At 43.4% G+C, this 18,045-nt stretch overlaps 1 protein-coding gene across 1 annotated transcript in view; it reads left to right on the plus strand.

The window, feature by feature from the left end:
* The first annotated feature begins 1,119 nt into the window (after window positions 1–1,119).
* Window positions 1,120–18,045, plus strand: part of tcf4 (transcription factor 4) — a 197,980-nt gene continuing 181,054 nt past the window's right edge. The window contains exons 1-3 of the mRNA XM_079234873.1: window positions 1,120–1,215; window positions 1,564–1,602; window positions 5,864–5,936. Coding sequence (XP_079090999.1) covers window positions 1,144–1,215; window positions 1,564–1,602; window positions 5,864–5,936 — 184 coding nt within the window. The 5' untranslated portion in view covers window positions 1,120–1,143. The remainder of the gene's footprint in view (window positions 1,216–1,563; window positions 1,603–5,863; window positions 5,937–18,045) is intronic.

Consider the following 18,045-nt stretch of genomic DNA (forward strand, 5'->3'; position numbering starts at 1 on the left):
CAGCCTAAATTAATAAAATAAAAATATGAAACAAAAAATATACGAATAATGAATTAGTAGATGTTTAAATAATTAATAATTTAACTAGGTTCAAGCACTATAACAGTTTCCAAAGGGACAACATACAAACATTTATTTTAACCCCAATTAGCCCAATCAACCCAATCCAAATCAAACCAGCCAATCCTCGCACTGATCAAACCAATTTTTTCTTCCAAAAAGAAATCTCCTTATTTCCCCCCTAAAAAAAGATTCCCCCGCTTCCTCCGCTCGGCTCGGCGGTGTCGGACACGAGAACGTAAGCTAGGTGGCCGCACGAGCACACTTATCGCACCCGCGGCTGTGCCACACGCGCATGGGATTCCGTCCTGCATGCGCGCCGGGTCTCCTTCAGCAGCAGCAGCCGAGCGGAGGCAGAGAGCCGCTCAGCCCGCTTCAGGAGCAGCCGGATCACCACCTCCGCCGGGACTCTCCCTCTGACACCAGCACGCATTTTCTGAGGTGATTTCTTTTTTTCTTTTTCTTTTTTCCTCCTCCAGAGGCTCAGCTGAGACACAGTGTGTTATTTATTTATATCGCACGCGCGTTTGTGTGCGTGCGTGCGTGTGTGTGTGTTTGAGAGAGAGAGAGAGAGAGAGCCACAGCCAGCCGCGGCGGACAAACTGCGTCTTAACGCGGAGAGGTCGGACTTGTTCGGCTGGAGAAAACACACCAAAACGCGCGCAGAAACTCCGGTCCCGTCGCGCGGCCCCCCTTGTTTTTTCTTCTTTTTTTTTTTTTTTTTTTTAATTTCCTGTCAGTTTTTTTTGTTGCTGCCAAACCCAGGAACCCGCGGCGGAGCTCCTCGCTCCGAGGATGAACTAGAATCGAGGCTGCCAGGTTGTTGTTGTTTTTTTTGTTTTTTTTTAACTGGATTTATTTCGCTGTGGAGGAAAAGAGAGATCCGGGAAGCGGTGCGCACACACACAAAAAAAGAAGAAGAAGTCGAGGTCTTCCTCTTCTCCCCCCCCCTCCCTACCCCTCCTCCCCTAGTCTCTCCATCTATCAGTCTGTCCTACCTGTCCTCTTCTGTCTCTTCATTTGTCCCCCTCCCCCCACCCCCCCTGTTTTTAGGGTCCGTGCGATTTTGCAAAATAAAAAAAAATGCATCATCAACAGCGGATGGCCGCTCTGGGAACCGACAAGGAGCTGAGCGACTTACTGGATTTCAGCGCGGTAAGGGACCCGGACCTTCTTCTCCGCGTAAATATGAATATAATAACTAGTGTCTTGACAGCTACAAGCCGCGGAAGAGCATGCACGCGTCCTGTAGGCTTCTTACAGCGACCACTGTTTTACCATTTATACCCTATTGACTTTTGCACACCACATAAAACCTGCTTGTTTCCACTCAACTGTTTTTTTTTGCACAAAAGTGCGTTTGCACGTAAAGTAACTTGCAGAAAAAAAGTCAGTGCATATCATTTTATTTTTTTTCCTGCTATTTTTTGTAATTTAAGTTCTGTGTGCGTGTGTGTATGCAGAGAATTGTGATGCTGCATTGGTAATTTTGTTGTCTTATAGATGCGAAACAGCGATTTGAAAATGTTCCCAACATCCATGGTAGTGTATTTCATTTTAAATCCTTTATTTCTTCATTTTTACTTTTCATGTGTAACCTGCTCTTTCTGCCCTTGATAGGATTTAGAAAATGTTTCAAACAAATGTTATACATGTGTGTGCGAGATTCCAGGATGCCCCACGCGCTCCTCACCGCGTCGTCCACGCGGTTAAAGGCTCGATGTAGAAGCATGAACGTGCGTGACAGACAGACATGCAGACAGACAGACAGGCAGAGAGACAGATATACAGACATGCATGCAGCCGAAAAAGAGAGAACTGTGTCACACTTTCTCTCCGCGGTGTAAATGTTCCGCAGCAGGCTGTTCGCTGCTCAAACTCATGACTCCGTTTGAAAGTTTGTGTGGTTGTGTGTGTGTGTGTGTGTGTGTGTGTGTGTGTGTGTGTGTGTGTGTGTGTGTGTGTGTGTGTTATTTGTTTAAAGGAACAGCCTGTGTGTTGTGAACTTGACGGACAGGAACTAGTGTCCCCTCCCCATCCCCACGCTCGGCCATGTTTTCTGCGCGCCTCTCTCCTCTTCTCTCTTCTGGGAGCAACTTTGGTCTGAGGAGGAGGAGGAGGAGGATTTTGAAGAAGAAAAAAAAAACACTCCAAAAATGAAATAGAAAACTGAGATTACATGTAGAGAGACGGCAGGAATATAATGATATCAAGAATGAGGCTATAGATGCAGAGATACATGGGAGAGAAAAAAAATCACCTAAAGATTCCCATGCAATATAGTAAATTCCTGCAAGAATGTGGAATGCAATAGACACATAAGATCACAGCTGAGGCCTGCACACACACACATGTATCTACTATATAATATACACATATAATATCAGACCGTATGACATTAATTAAAAGAACTAGACTGGAGTTGCTGCACGAGATGCAAAAACGGGCACTGGAAATCCTCGTTAATGTACCTTTATTAATCTCTATTGTGATGTCATTGCTGTAATCCCAGTTGAGGCCCCGTGCAGCACAGTTCACACTGTAATTGACCACATATAGGCGTGATATAGACATATTTCAATATTTCATCTGAGATTTTAATCCAAAAGCTATCAAAAGAGCAATATTATCGACACAATAGTCCGCTCTCGATCCCTACAATAATATTGTAGCACTAAAATGTCCAATCAAATCCCTGTAAACTCACCATTACAACATTAAAGTAATGTTGCTATAGTGGCTTTTTTTTTTTACAATAATAAAGATAAAATAAAAAGATAATACAATTCATAACTGACTGCCACAGACTATGTAAGAATATAATATGCATATTTTTTAACTGTTTTTTTTATATTGTCCTTTAATGAAACAAAAAAGCCGAAAATATTATATATTGTTTGTGTATATACGTCAATATAGGAATATCAAATAAGTACGGACAAAAGTAAACATTTTAATTCATAAAAAGAATGAATCACAAAATCTAAATTGAGTAGCTGTTGAGTTCACAGTATTATAGTATTGCTATGGACATTTCATTCTGCGTTTGAATTTTAACAGGTTTCAAAAAACGTCAATCAGCCCGTCTTAAATTATATTTCTTCAAACAAAGGAGGCCAGCAGCAGCAGCAGCAGCAGCCAGAACGTGTCTCCTCTCATTATAAACGCAGGTCGGTCACATTAATTTATGCGATCATCTGTCTTTGCACGCCCACAAGCCGACACCCGCAGCTCCGAGTGCCTCGACTGGGATATATATCGATAGACCTGCTGATAATCAGAATTAGATCCTCCATCTCGCAAGCGTTCGTTTCCTCTTTGTTCGTCGCGGCCGGGAGGGAGCAACCTCAGTATCCGACGTACGCACTTCCAGAGCCCACAAGCGGAATTCAGAAGCGGTGACAGGTCGACTATTTATGGTTTTAGTCTGGGTTTGATTTACTTCTATTGTGGTCTGTACAAAAGAGGAGGACAAAAAAGAGAAATCCCTTAAAAACTGTAAATCCTGGGAAGCTTATATATTTGAAAGTGGGAAGCTCAGAGTGTGTATTACTGACAGTTCTCCCCATCAAACACGGCGCCTCACAGGCCTGCTGTTGATCCAGAGAGGTCATCCATCGGGGTCAGATGATGAACTGTTTTCGTGAGAGGCTTTACAGTAGCTCGTACATTAAAACAACAGGAATCGGTATTAATCTTCAGTCTGTCTTATCGTGGGCTTATCTTCCTGTAGATGTGTAGAGCAGATGGTAACTAGTTCTGATGATTATCTCATATGTTTAAGTCAGATATGAAGTAGATATGAAGTGTTTCATTTCCAAACGGAGCCGTCCAACACTCGGCGAAAGTGACTCTACGCATTCGTGATGAATTGAGCCGGTGATTTAAGTGATCCTGGTTATTTTTTACAGATGCTGTATGTAGGATTTGATTTCGTTCTCCTTTTCCCCAAATAAATGTTCCCAACGTGTTTTGGAAAAGGAACTCTTCATATCTGCGTTCAGGTCTGAGCTGAGAGTCTGTGTGACCATTAGGGCCGGGTATCCAAACTCTTTGCATTTTGAGTGCAGACCGAAATGTGTATTGAGCATTAAAAAACACTCAGAATGCTGAGCTCAAGAGGTGTGGACTCGTATTAGGACTTGGACCAGAGTCGGACTCAAGTCATGAACATGACTACTGACTTTAAACTCCACCTGTTTGACGAGGACTGACTCAATATCCCCATCAAGCCTAAAATGTAAACTTAATAGAATAAAAGAACCTCTTCATTTTCTGATATACTTTAAATCAACCTGACAGCAGCTGATGAGGCGACGTAAAAGGAAAGGTGTGTTTGTCAGTATTGCCCAACAGGTGATACTTTTAGATTTTCTCAATTGGTTGTAAAGAATGCTTTGGTCAACATAAAAACAAATGTCAACATGGAATAACACATTAAGCTTCTAGGAATTACAAAAGAATATAACTGTTTCAAAGAAATAACACACCAAGTGTGATTGATCAGATGTATATTAAATGTGATAATGTTAATTTGAAAATAAAACTGTAAAAATAATCTATTTCTGTGAATTGACCTATTGCTTTAAAACAAGAAAAAAGAAAGACAAACAGTACAGGACTTTGAATGGTTTTGGAGTTGTTGGAACTGTTCTATTGTCTTGACTTAGCTGCCTTCCGACTGGACTTTACCTGCATTATGATGGTCAACAGGACTTGCTTATCATGATGTTGGACTGTGGACTTGTTATTCTTGACTTGGGACTTGATACATACTTTCCTGTCTTGATTTGGGACTTGATGCATAAGTACATGTCTTGACTTGGGACTTGATGCACTAAGTACATGTCTTGACTTGGGACTTGATGCACTAAGTACATGTCTTGACTTGGGACTTGATGCATAAGTACATGTCTTGACCTGGGACTTGATGCATAAGTACATGTCTTGACCTGGGACTTGATGCATAAGTACATGTCTTGACCTGGGACTTGATGCATAAGTACATGTCTTGACCTGGGACTTGATGCATAAGTACATGTCTTGACCTGGGACTTGATGCATAAGTACATGTCTTGACTTGGGTCTTGATGCACTACGTCTTGACCTGGGACTTGACTGGACTAGTTGCTTGTTGTCCTCGATGTGGGCCTTGACCTGCTGGATTTCTCAAGGAGCTTTACACTTGACTTACCTGTCATGACTTAAGACCTGACCATGGACTTGTTCTTTATTTGGGAGTTGACTTGTGACTTACAAAACAGTGACCTGTCACACCTCTTAGAAGCAGTAAAACTTTGGTCAGATTTATATTTTTGCTCAGTTTGAATTTTCTCCTGATTTCAATCGAAATCTTGCCAATTTTATGGTTGCAATTTATTTGAGCCAACCTCTTGCACAGATATGTGACATTTGAAAATATACTAATATAATATAATAATATAATATATTATATAATCAGTGTTATTATTGAAATGATTCCCAGTTATACCCAGCCCTAGTGATGATAGACATTTTGTTTTCTTGGTAAATATCCACAAAGAGTTTCCTTCCAAAACGTCATATCTAATATGTTTAACGCCGGAAAAAAAGAAGCTCTGATATGATCATAATAATTAACATTGAGTGAGCATTAAAGACATTTCCTATCGGGATTGTAACACATTTTTCAGCCAAATGCTGTCCTGGCATTTTGGAAGGAAGCTGTTCATGTGAAGCTGCAGTGAGGTTTCTGTAGAGATGTGTGTTGCTGTTCGCAGTGTCAGTGCTCTCGGAGGTAATGTGCGCTCTGTTTGTCTTGTAGATGTTTTCCCCTCCTGTTAGCAGTGGAAAGAACGGGCCGACCTCCCTGGGGAGCGGACATTTCTCCGGCTCAAGTACGTCAGCTTTCTCCTTTTTTCCCCCCTTCTTCTCTTTTTTTCTTCTTTCAGTCTTCTCCCAGCCTCCTTCCCTTCTTCCTCCTACACCTGCTCACTGCTGCTTCGCTTGCTGTTTGGATCTTCTTGTGGGGAACCATGTTCTGTTCACACAGATGCAGTTTTTTGGGGGGTTTTACGCTGTTTTTGCTTTGTGGATTACTTTTCATTGTTGAGGAGAAAAAGTGCAGGATTTGATTATTTTGTCGACACTGTAACTTGTTCATATATTCTTTGACTACTCTGTGTGGCCATATTGTTGAGCTGGTTGCTGTTTTCTGTACTAAACTTTGCTAAAAAGAATGTCGCGTGTTGCTCAAACAATGAGGCGGCCTGGTCTGATGACATGACTTGATTATGGGTCAGACCTACCTGTCTGTCAGCCCCAGGCCCAAGAAAACAGCTAACAAAATATGGTTTCATTTATTTATCTTTCTTCTAAAATAGCTGGCCACCAGGTTTATTGTGTTCAAATCATCCGTAACATACCTGCGTGCTCTGTGCTAGCGTAGCTTCCACGTGTTTGGTCCCGCTTCACCTCATCGTACAATGACGTGACAACGTTGGGATGGAAAACACAGCCACAAGGTGATGATGTGATTTTTCAAGTGCCTGTATTTTGGGGCAACACGTTTATTTTTCAGCTGCTTAAGTTCATTCCTAATGGAGACTTCCTGTTTTTCTGATTTGCTGCCCTCATTCTTTCCTGCCCCTGTGTGTGTGTGTGTGTGTGTGTGTGTGTGTGTGTGTGTGTGTGTGTGTGTGTGTGTGTGTGTGTGTGTGTGTGTGTGTGTGTGTGGGTTGTGGGGATCGGTTCACTTGGTTTCTTTCATACAGTGGTGTTATTGGTGTCAGACAGGCACAGTTTGGTTTCATTAGTAGTGCAACATGGCGGCCTTGACTTTCATTAGTTAGATCAACACAGTCAGTCAGCCTTTTTTTACGCTAACGCTAAACCATTCATTCATTCATCCAGTTGGTCTGGATGTCGGGGAGTAAAAAAGTCGGTCTGGTCGCGTTCTGGTACAGTCATATTATTCTTCTCTGACCTTAACCAAGTTAGGTTTCGTTGAACCTTGACCTAACCAATCTTTTTACAACGTTTACCCCGTGGCATTGTTCGTTTCTGCAAGTGTCATGCGAGCCTGATATGGAACATATTCATGAAATGTGTATTTGCTTCAGAAACATCATCATTCAACGTTGTTTGCAGTAACGTACAACGGCAGCATTTTTTTTTTAGGTTCGTCAATCAAACTGTTTTTGTCGGTTTACAGTTGTTCAGCTTGAATCAAGGGATGAGCAATCACTACTTTTATAGATTAAAATGAAAAGGTTGCTTAATTATTCCCCAGTGTTCTTATAGGTTGACAATATTTGCAATGAGCATATGTAGTCTTTTTTGTAAAAAAGACAGATTGTCCACTTCTCTCCTGCTTCTGCTTGCTCTATGGTTGAATGTACACTTCTATAACTTACCTCATGTATTTTCCAGAATTCTATTGTATGTATATGTATGTGTGTGTGTGTGTGTGTGTGTGTGTGTGTGTGTGTGTGTGTGTGTGTGTGTGTGTATGTGTTGGGTACCATAACATCCTCAGACTGTATGAGACAGGCTCAACCTCTGGAGGAGAAGCTTTTCTGGAAGCCTTTCACAGAAACAGCCGGGTGGTTTCTGTCGCTCATGTTATTTGCCTCTAAACAGCGTTCGGAAGCCATTTTGTTTGTTGGCTGGAAAACAGAGAGATGCCGAGACGTCTTCTTTGTTTACTGCTTCGTGGTGCGGTTGTTGTTCGCGCTCTGCGGTTTCGGTGGTGTTGGTCTCTCCTGTGCCGCGCATACAAATGCGAGGAAGGACGACAAATGTTCAAATTTGGGAAAAAAGGAATAAGGCCCGGCTTTTGCGGAATCGATGTCGGCTGTTGGGCCTCGGTTTGCAGCTTCAATTTGTGTCCTCATTTTGGGATTGTTGTGTTTTTTTATTTTTTCTTTTGATACAGAAACCCACACTGGTGTCACACACGCGCAGGCACTCATCCCTGAACACAAATCACACTCGCACACACTTCTAAACACCCGAATGTACAAGATGCAACACACACACACACACACACACACACACACACACACACACACACACACACACACACACACACACACACTGCTCACCCCTGCTGTGGCTTTCTGCAGGCCTCGGCATTTTGATGAGCCCGCCGCTGTTTGTGAATGCAGCTAATTAGAACTCTATAGACCTACACAACCATGAGAGCAGCGGTTTCCAAAGGCTGGGGCGATGCCAGAAGCTGGGACCTGCCGACACTGAACTGGGGTCCACGCGGTGTGTGTTTAGTTCAGGTTAATGACTTTTGGTTCGGAGAACTTCAAGAAAATACATTCAGAGAAGCCTGAAATGTCATGTAACTCATGCCCAGTATTGTTTTCTCACCTCTACAGTTTCAAAACACTAATTTTCCTGCATTCTGACACAATTTTCCTTAATTCCCAACATCCGTAATATTGATTTATTTCTCAATTAATTCGTTGTTGACATTTATTTACATTTTAAAAAGTAAAAAACATTTGGATGACTGATCTAGACCCAACAGCTGATCAAGATTTAAAAAAAACTTGTATCTTTAAGATGTCAACTTTTCAGGAACTAAGAAAGTTTGAATCATTCTAGCTTGTTGGGTAAAGTAATCCTTCAAAGTCCTTCCAGAATGGAAGTGAACATTGTAGTCTGGGCGGTTTTCTACTCAGTTGGACTACTTGTTATTCAATTGTGTGAGTAAACATTGTTTTGGACGGCTTGTGATAATATGGGCTACTTTTTGGGCCATTTGATTGATTGCAAATTGATTCAACTAACAAAAAACCACATCTGGAATAAGAGACAAAACAGAAATTAATTTTGGGAGGCGAAGTATTGGAAAATGTACAACATCCACACATATACAGTATATGCCATCATTTGTATTATTTAGCTGACATACAACTCCATAGTTTCTGAATTACTCAAAATATAAGGTTTTTGCAACCAAAGGCTGGCAACCCCTAATAGAAGTTAACGTCAAGCCACACGAGTCAAAGCCTTCGTAGTCGCCATGCTAGTCTCAGACTCTGGGACTCCAGTTACCCGCCTCTTTGTGCTGATATGAAACCTGAGGTCTGGTGCTGATTCCAAAGCTATACGTTAGTTGTTGACGAGAAGCAAAGTAATGTTTTGTCAAAACCAAAGCAAGAATACAATATATTGTAACGCCCCCACACCCTCAAAAACAACATTAAAATCAGTAAATATGTCATCAAAGTATTGAGGTTAGTGATTGTTAATAAATCCTCTCTTTTAATCTCCTATAGTCTTTTAAGCAGACATTTCCAGCCACAGAGAACACATCTTCAGAATGGGCAGAGGTTGCCAAACCGGGTTAAAGAAGACAACATCAACGACAAAATTAGAACATAAAGGAGACAGGCGGCTGGATGCAAGCAGTAGACACAGACGTGCGTAAAGATAACACGTCAGTCAGGCGGAGAGGCAGAGGAATCAAAAAGGGTTTTAGGATTTGGTTTATCTGATGCTTTTGAGAGAGAGTAGTGAGCCCCCCCCCCCCCCCCCAAAACATGTCTTCATGTAGAATTAGAATTTTGAAAATGACATCCTTCACACAATGCTGTGAATACATGTTTTATTTGGTTTTGGTTTTGAAGTGCTCTCCTGGTTCCGTGTAAGTCCTCGTATTTTTGGGGGGCGACGAATTCACCGTAAAAAAACACACAAAAGCCTCTAAACATAAACGACGCACAATCTCCCCACGAGTCCCCGGCTGACACGCTCAGCCCACGGTCATCGCCAACCAGGAAGTGGATTAGGCGTTTTAATTATTGGGAGATTTGGCCATTGTTGCCGTTTTATTTTGGGATCATCCCTGGAAAAGAGAATGCACACTTCAAACTCTGTGTGTGTGCTTTTCTAATCTCCTCCTGGATGGAGCCGTTCAGCGAGCGGCTTCACTCTGCCTGTCAAAAAAAATGCTGCCACCGCGCCACCCGTCTATTTCAGGTCTTGGCTGCATGTAGTGCTTTTCCTCTTCTTCTTTTTTTTTTAAACACATAACCTCTCAGATCCGCTGTTTGTCTCCCTGTCAATGGTGTTGGAAGGAGACTGAGGTGTGTTGATGTGTGTGTTCATAGAGAGAATGAGTGTTGAGCTTGAAAATGTGTGACTGACAGATTCCTGTGTGTGTGTGTGTGTGTGTGTGTGTGTGTGTGTGTGTGTGTGTGTGTGCGTGTGTGTGTGTGTGTTTGTCTAGCTGGGAATGAAGGGGGGGAAGGGAAGGGGGCTTTGGGGGCGGGAGGGCAAACCATCCTCCCCGTTGCTATGGAACATAAAGTTGGCAACGAGAGATGGAGGAAATGTTTCCTCAAGTGTCAGCAGAAAGAAACAAAGAAAGGGAGGAAGGAAGAAGGGAAAGAGGAATGGAAAGCTGAAGGTAAAGAGGGAACCGAAGAAGGAAAAAGGGAAACGAGGAAAAAAAGAAACGAGGGAAAGGAAACAAGGAAAGAAGGTAAGGAGAACGAAAGGAAGGGTAAAGGATTTGAGGAAGGGAGGAGAGCAAAGAACAGGGGAAGAAAGTGCACATAAAGAAAAGAAAGAGGAAATGAAAGAAAGAAAAAGTGAGAGGAAGAAAAAAAGGAATTAAAAATGAGAGAGGAAAAGAAAGAAGGAAGAATAGAAGGATTAAGGAAAGTAGGAAAAGGACAGAATGATGGAACTAGGAAAGGTAAGGCAGGGGGCATCATGTTGTGTCGGCAGTAATTCAATTCAGATTGATGAATGAACTCGATAAAGGCTTCCATCTTTATATCATATCTCGTATATTGGCTAATTTATAACATATAGTTCAATAACTTACATGAGTATAACTTACAGTACAGTGGTCACGACCGCTGCTGTTTCCTCGCCCGCCACTTTCACAAGTTCCACACAGGTCGGTGGTCCCGCCCCCTTAAGCTACCGCTACCTAGCAACATTGGCCACCGTTGAGGGTGAGAAGCGTCCAGCTCCCCAAAAGAGTGAGTGTATATGTAGAGAAGTACGTGGAGTGAGACACAGCAAGAGTTTGTGGCGATGAAGGAAATAGTTTTTGGACGACATTGTAGCGGAGGAACATATATCCGGCTATGAAAATAAACACAAAATGTGCTTGTTGGCATCTGCATTTGTTGACAATAAGATAAATAAAGAATATCACCAGAAAAAGAAAAAAAACGACCCTCAGGAAGACGATCGTAAAATCAATAGGCTTTATCCTGTTTGATTTCTTGGTGCCACCATCCATCTCCTTATTTTTTCTTCCTTTTGGAAGCCGAAGCCGAAGCCACACACACACACACACACACACACACACACACACACACACACACACACACACACACACACACACAGAAGAACACAGCAGCGCGGTCTACTCTGCCAGCGAGCTTCACGCATTAGCAGAGAAATTTGGGCAAAGGATAGATACAGCCCCGATGGCATGCCTGATTTTTGTTCCCCTAATTGGCATAGCTTATTAAGTCACAGTTCACAGCGGAGGAAAAAAAAGGGGGTTGCTTTAATAATCCCCCCCCTCTCCCGTTTGATTTGATGCACTTGTACCGAGACAGATAACGCACTCCAACGCGGGAGCCCCCCCACTGCCACCACCCTCTTGTCTCTATCCAGTCAAATCTGCCTCTGTTACGCCTGTCACTCAAAAAAAAAAACATCCCGGCTGATCGCTTTCAAAATAGAGATGGAGAGCAGGAGCCAGTCACTTAACACCCTGCCCTCCCCTCTCCCCCGCCCACCCTCTTTCTGCCTCCGAGGCTGGTAAATTGTCTCGTTTCCCCGGCAAGGAGACGCAGAACGGCTCAGATTTTTTTTTTTTAAACACCCAACCATGCTTTTAATTGTGGTGCGGATTAGGGATTAATAAGCGTTTTTAGCCATAATGGCAAATATTATTGGCCCCATTTGCTTTTCTAATGCTAATAATGACTCCGCTAATAATGGCAGTGATTTCAAGGTTAGCGTCTGTGAGAACTCGGCGTGGGTTTCTGCTTTATACATTTTTTTTCTTTCTTTCCCAAAGCTCAGGAGATTGACGTGCCGCTTGCTTCGACGGACCGGCTCGCTACCGAGTCGGAGCTCCATATGTTTTCCCCGAAGACGATGCTGAGATGTGCTGAGCTGTTGAGTTTTCGTGTTCTTGTTTGGCTTTCTTTGACTTGAAGTTTAATTGAGTTGAGTTGTTTAGTTTGACTCAATCTTTGTGTGTCTTATGAGTTTTACTTTGAGCAGGGCTGGATTTTCCTGTTTAGGTGACCCTTTGTTTGTGGTAATTTAGTTAAACTCATCCATCGTATGAGTCGGTGGTGTCAGGAGAGATTTGCGACAGAAGACCAGCAAGACTGAAAGGGAAGGTTTACAGGATGGTGGTGCGGTCAGGGATGGAGGCGGCAGATAGTAGACGCTGAGGATTTCTTCGGGAGTGACGAGGATAGGCGGGGTTAGGAATGAGAATGTCATTGGAGACGAAGCGAGAGAGGCCTTGGACATGTGCAAGGGAGAGATGGTTGGGAGAAGGATGCTAAAGACGGAGAAGCCAGGCGAAAGGAAAATAGGAAGGTTTGTAGATGTGGTTAGGTCAGGCCAGTTTGAATTTACCCATGTTTTATTTTGAAGGGATCTCTGTAGTTTACTGTATCTTGAGATTTGTTTGGGGTTGATTTGCAGGTTTCCGACATGTAGGTTACACACTTCTGACAAAATAACTAGTCAAGCTTTCGTTTGGAATTTTATTTAATTTTAGTTGTTTTGAACACATCTAGTTTTGTTCCTTCAAGTGTAGGTTGTTTCTTTGGGTGTGAGTTAAGTCAGGTTTATCTTTGGTTTATTTGAACCTAAATGTGTTAGTTGTAGCTTGGCTTAGTTGTTTTCTCCCCCAGTCAGCACATATTTGGTCATTTTCAGGTTAATTTACCTGCAGTCTTGGACATCTTAAAGCTGGGCCAAATGTGGTTGAAACGGGACTTTTTTTTCTTTAGATACCCAGAATATGTTCAATTCAGTTTATTTTATATATATAAATACCCAGAATATATCACGGTTGCTGCAATTGGTTGCTGCAATTGTATCTCAATGAGAGTATACAACACAGTTAAGACTTCACATTTTTAGTGTCCTGTTAGCTTATTTATTTGCCATTGCAGTTCAAAAAAACTGGACTAAATTTGATTGAGAAGTCAACATTTGTTTAGCTTGTGTATAACTTTTTAATCAGTATGATTAGGCAGCACTATCTAAAACTTAGCCCACGTTTAACTTCAACACATAGATGTCTTTAGACCTGCAACTCACCGAGCCAATGCTTACTAGCTCTAGAAGTGTCAACTGTAATAACTGGATGTCAGCGAAGAGAATGAAATATGAATCATGTTATTGTTTCTCCGATGTTTGGATGAGTGTGCCAGCAGTCTGTCTGCATGTTGTGTTGCCTTGAAGCACTTTGTTATAAGTTGACTAAATGTTGACAGACAGCCAGTGCTTAATTGCTGGTTTTCATCTGTTTTTGGCTAGAGTCAGAAAGGAACTTGTTTTTAGAAGCATCTGTTGCACACCTGCAGCAGGTTACCTGCATGATTTGTATGTTCAAAGTATAAACCAGTCATTAGCAGTGGAGAGTGGATAGGAAGACAGCATTTCTGACAATGCAACCCTGATTATCGGTCTGCAGTGCCATTCCATTTCACCTCACTATTCAACCCGACAATGTTATCATGTTGGCTGTTTACTGTCAGAAACAAGTGAGGCATTGGACACACAATGCTCATTTTAAGTGGACATAGAAGTTGCGGAGGCGTTTTACGGGGAGCCGTTTGTTGACGTTTGCGATGGCAGTGGAAGAATTATATCTCAATTTAAGAGTGGATGTGTCGGGAAGTCGACTTGGACCGACTCTTTGTTTTGCATGAGCGGTGGCACGGGAAGAGATGGCGTCCCCGTTCAGGTTCCTCTGTAAACGGATGCAATGTGAGTAGCTATGTTTTAACGTGGGTTCCTAATTCTCCTTAAAAACGATCAACTGATTCACAAATGTGTGTTAAAGGGAAGTAACAATTTTGCTAAAAGAATAAAACTGTGAACATTGTCATTGCCTTGACGAAAAATACGGGCGATTATCCACATCCGCTCCCATGTTTTTTTCAGCCATGCTAGTGGCTAGCTAGCTTCAGTCAGTTGGTCCCTGCTTTGGACCAGACACACAATATATCTTAATTAAAAACTATTGCCATGCAGTTTCGTACAGATATTAATGGTCCCCAGAGGATGAATCCTTATGCCACTCAGTGATCCTCCGACTTTCGGCGCGGATTCGACATATGGATCTGGTCGCACCAGACCAGGCGACACGACCTGTCAATCACAGCAAGCCCCGCCCTAAAGCATACCCTGCTTTGTGGTCTATTTGACTCTAAATGGACCATAACTTACGAAATGAACATCATGCTGTATTGAAGAAGACTTAAAACTAGAGATTGAGACCCTAAACTCAAGAGAGAAGTAGATTCATTTTCTCATAGACTTCCATACAATCTGACTTCTATTTGCAAACCGGAGGAGTCGCCCTCTTCTGGTTAATAGAGAGAATGCATGTTTTAAGAAACTTCTGCATTGGCTTCGGCAAAACCGGAGGTAGCCGCCTGATTATTAGTTATATTCAGCGTGTTTTCTTTTGCATCTCAGTCACACAATCTGCTCATTTCCTCTTCTCCAATCAGAGTGAATACCTGCCCCCCCCTGTGGTGAAGGTGCTGTCAGTCCTTCATCTCCAGTATCTTTTGGTGAAACCTCATGACTGCGGCGCCCCCCCACTTTCACCGGTAAACAGCCCTTCTCTCCTCTCCGCGGTCGGTCTGTGACGTCGGCGAGGTGTCGCGTGTTCCACCGCTCGCTCCTCACACCTGTTCGCTCGTACCGACGGTGGCGGCGGCGGCGGCACAATCGCACAACCAGCGAGCCTAATTACCCAGCCCTTAAAAAATAAAGAGACGGGGGAACGTCAACCAGCCTGCCTGGCAATTACAGCGGCGCTCAACACCTCTTCGCAACAAACACCACTCCAATTAGAAGCAACCAACTTATTCTGGGAGGCGGCGGTGTGTGTGTGTGTGGGTGTGTATTTATGCTTGTAAGTGCAAGTGCGTGACAAGCAAAATTGTTTGGGGAGAGTGTGTGTGTGTGTGTGTGTGTGTGTGTGTGTATGTGTGAGGGGTAAACGTGTGGCTAAAGGGAAGGCAGAAAAGGTGTGCTATGTGGAAATGGTGGCTGTTAATTGAGAAGACAAAGGTCTGGGAAATCAAACTTGACGCAGTTTGAGCTCGCTGATTTCGCCCACGCCTTCGTCCTCTCGCCCTCCTCTTCTTCCTCACTGTCTCTTTTTTTTTGCCTGATCATTGCTCGCCCTCCTTCTGTTCTCTTCCTACCGACCCTGCTGCTCTTCCTCGTCAGCCTCCTTCACTTCCTCCCGCTTCTCATTATTTGATCCTTTTAACCTTTCATCACTTCCTCTTCCTCCTCCTCCTAACTGTGTTTACTTAGGAGGAGGAGGAGGAGGAGGAGTTATTATAACTCTGCTCCTCTTCCTTACAGCCTCCTCTTCTTCTTCTAGATACTTATTATGCTCCGGCAACTCTTTAACCTCGCCTTTTATCGTACTCCGCCTTCTCTTTGTTTGTCACAAACCTACTTCTCTTCCTCATCGGCCTCCTTGTCAACCTCACTTTGTCCTGACCCTTCAGCCCTTCATCCCTTATCTCATTCCTCTGGCATCTTCCTCTTTCTCCTTCTTCTTCCTCAGCTACAACTTCTCCTTCTCCTCCTCCTCCTCCTCCTCCTCTTCCTTCTCCTCCTCCTCCTCCTCCTCCTTCTCACTGTTTTCTTATCAAAGTCTTTGTTTTCCTGCTTCACCTCATTCATTATTACCGTCCTCTTCCTCCTCCATCTCAGCATTGTCATCTCTTCTTTACTCTTTGCTCCCTCATCATTCTCATTCTTTGCCTCTTCAACCTCTGTCTTTTCCCCCTGTTCTCTTTTTTACATTCCCTCCTTTTGGCCTCTCCGTCTAAATTCTGTCCTTCACCTCTGTCCTCTCTCTCCCCCCCGGTTCCTTCTCTTCCTCTCATCACTCCTCATCTTCCTCCTAATTTTCGTCTACCTCCTGTTATTCCCGTCCTATTCCTCCTCCCTTTTCTCACTTTCCTCTTTGTTCACTTTCGGTTGTCCTCTCTCTTCCCATTCCACCCATTCATCTTCATCCTTTTCCTCTTCCTCCCCTCCTCCAGCTTCAGCTACACCAGCACACTGTTGTTGACTCAGATATCGTCCTTGTAATGTTCTATGTCACTAGGGTGACCAGAGCCCAACACACCAAATGTGGGGCAAATGTGGGCCATGTAATACCGATGCTGAGAGGGAGTCTAACATTTTGATATATTCACTTTCTAACATTCCTCTTCTCCCTGTAGCTCGTAACAACATAGCTCTCTGGTTGATGCACTAGCACACCACTATGGTGGTTATGGTCACTCTGTTGCTTGTGAACAAAAAACTAATTCTCAAAAAACTCAACTATATTTCCTTTCTTTGTGGTAGTTTCCAGCCTTCCGCCTAAATCTTCATAGCTTAGTGACTTTGTGGTGACTCCCCCGCCCTGTTGGGCGAAGCATAGCAAAGACGCTGACAGGTCACGTGTGCGGAGTTTGATTGACAGCTGTCGCTGCTTTCTTCGCAGCAGAGACTATAAAAGCCAGATTTTTCCAGCAGTGGTTTGATTTTTTTCAAACTAGAGCCAATCAAAATGCGGGACATGGTCTCAGTAGGTGGGACAAGGGGCAATATTGCTGTGCAGTCCTGCGTGAAGCAAAACAGCTGGTCCGTCCATCCCCTACCTGTTGCTGCAGATAAAGTTGTACTCCTATTGCGGCTCTTTGGGATCTTTCAGTGCAACACATCCTGTTTCTTCTGATTGTTTCTTCAACTTTGTGTTTCCTCCGGACCTTCAATATGTACTGTTTCTTCCTGCTCTTATGCAACACTTCCTCTTCCAGTTCCTCCGTTTTGACATCAAGACTAGCCACAAGCTTCTACTGTACACACTCAGATCTGACCTCAAGGCTGATGGTTTCAGCGCAACGTGTCCAGAGATGTCGAGGGACGGATACTTTTCACCCAGAATATAATGAAACCGCCGCGGTCTAAAAGCGACAGGTCAACATTTTGGAAAATGTGCGTATCGGCTATTTTCTTAATTTTTTCATGATCGATGCCCACTCAGTCCATTAGATACAAGATCATACATAAAGCAGCTCTGGGGTTACCTACAGCTCACTGACTGATAACATGACACACACACAAACCATGATGGGAACACTGATGTTTCACCTCTAACCAGTTTGGTTCAAACAGACTCTGGTGCGTTCACCAGTTTAGTTTGTTTTCTTTGGGCTGGTGTGAAGGCTGTCCATAGGACTCTTTAAAGAGGACCAGACAAACGAGCTGAGGGCTGCATATTCAAAATGTAAAATAAAATCTGGCTTCCTCCCCATCCTCATCATATGCTTCCTCTTCTTCATCCATTTTTTCTTCTGCACCTTTTCTCCTCCGAGTTGTTCGCCACAAACTGAAATGACACAGATTTGCCAGTCTTGTGTGTACTGTCTTTGTATGCCGTCAGAATGTCTTTGTCAGAGGTGTACAATGTACAAATGTGACGTGAGGTGACTTGCCAGAGCCACGCTGAACCTTCACACCGCAGAGACCAGCGGGTTAAACCATCTGTTTCAGAGTTCTGGGTGGGATGGAGGAGGGAAGCAGCGCAAATGGTTCATCCCGGCTTTTGTTTTATTCTCAGTCCTTGGCAGAGCTGGCAGCAGAGTGGCACTGCCAAGTTCCTGTGTGTGTGTGTGTGTGTGTGTGTGTGTGTGTGTGTGTGTGTGTGTGTGTGTGTGTGTGTGCGTGCATGGGGAG

Source organism: Taurulus bubalis, assembly GCF_910589615.1.
Source record: "Taurulus bubalis genome assembly, chromosome: 19".
NCBI lineage: Eukaryota > Metazoa > Chordata > Actinopteri > Perciformes > Cottidae > Taurulus > Taurulus bubalis.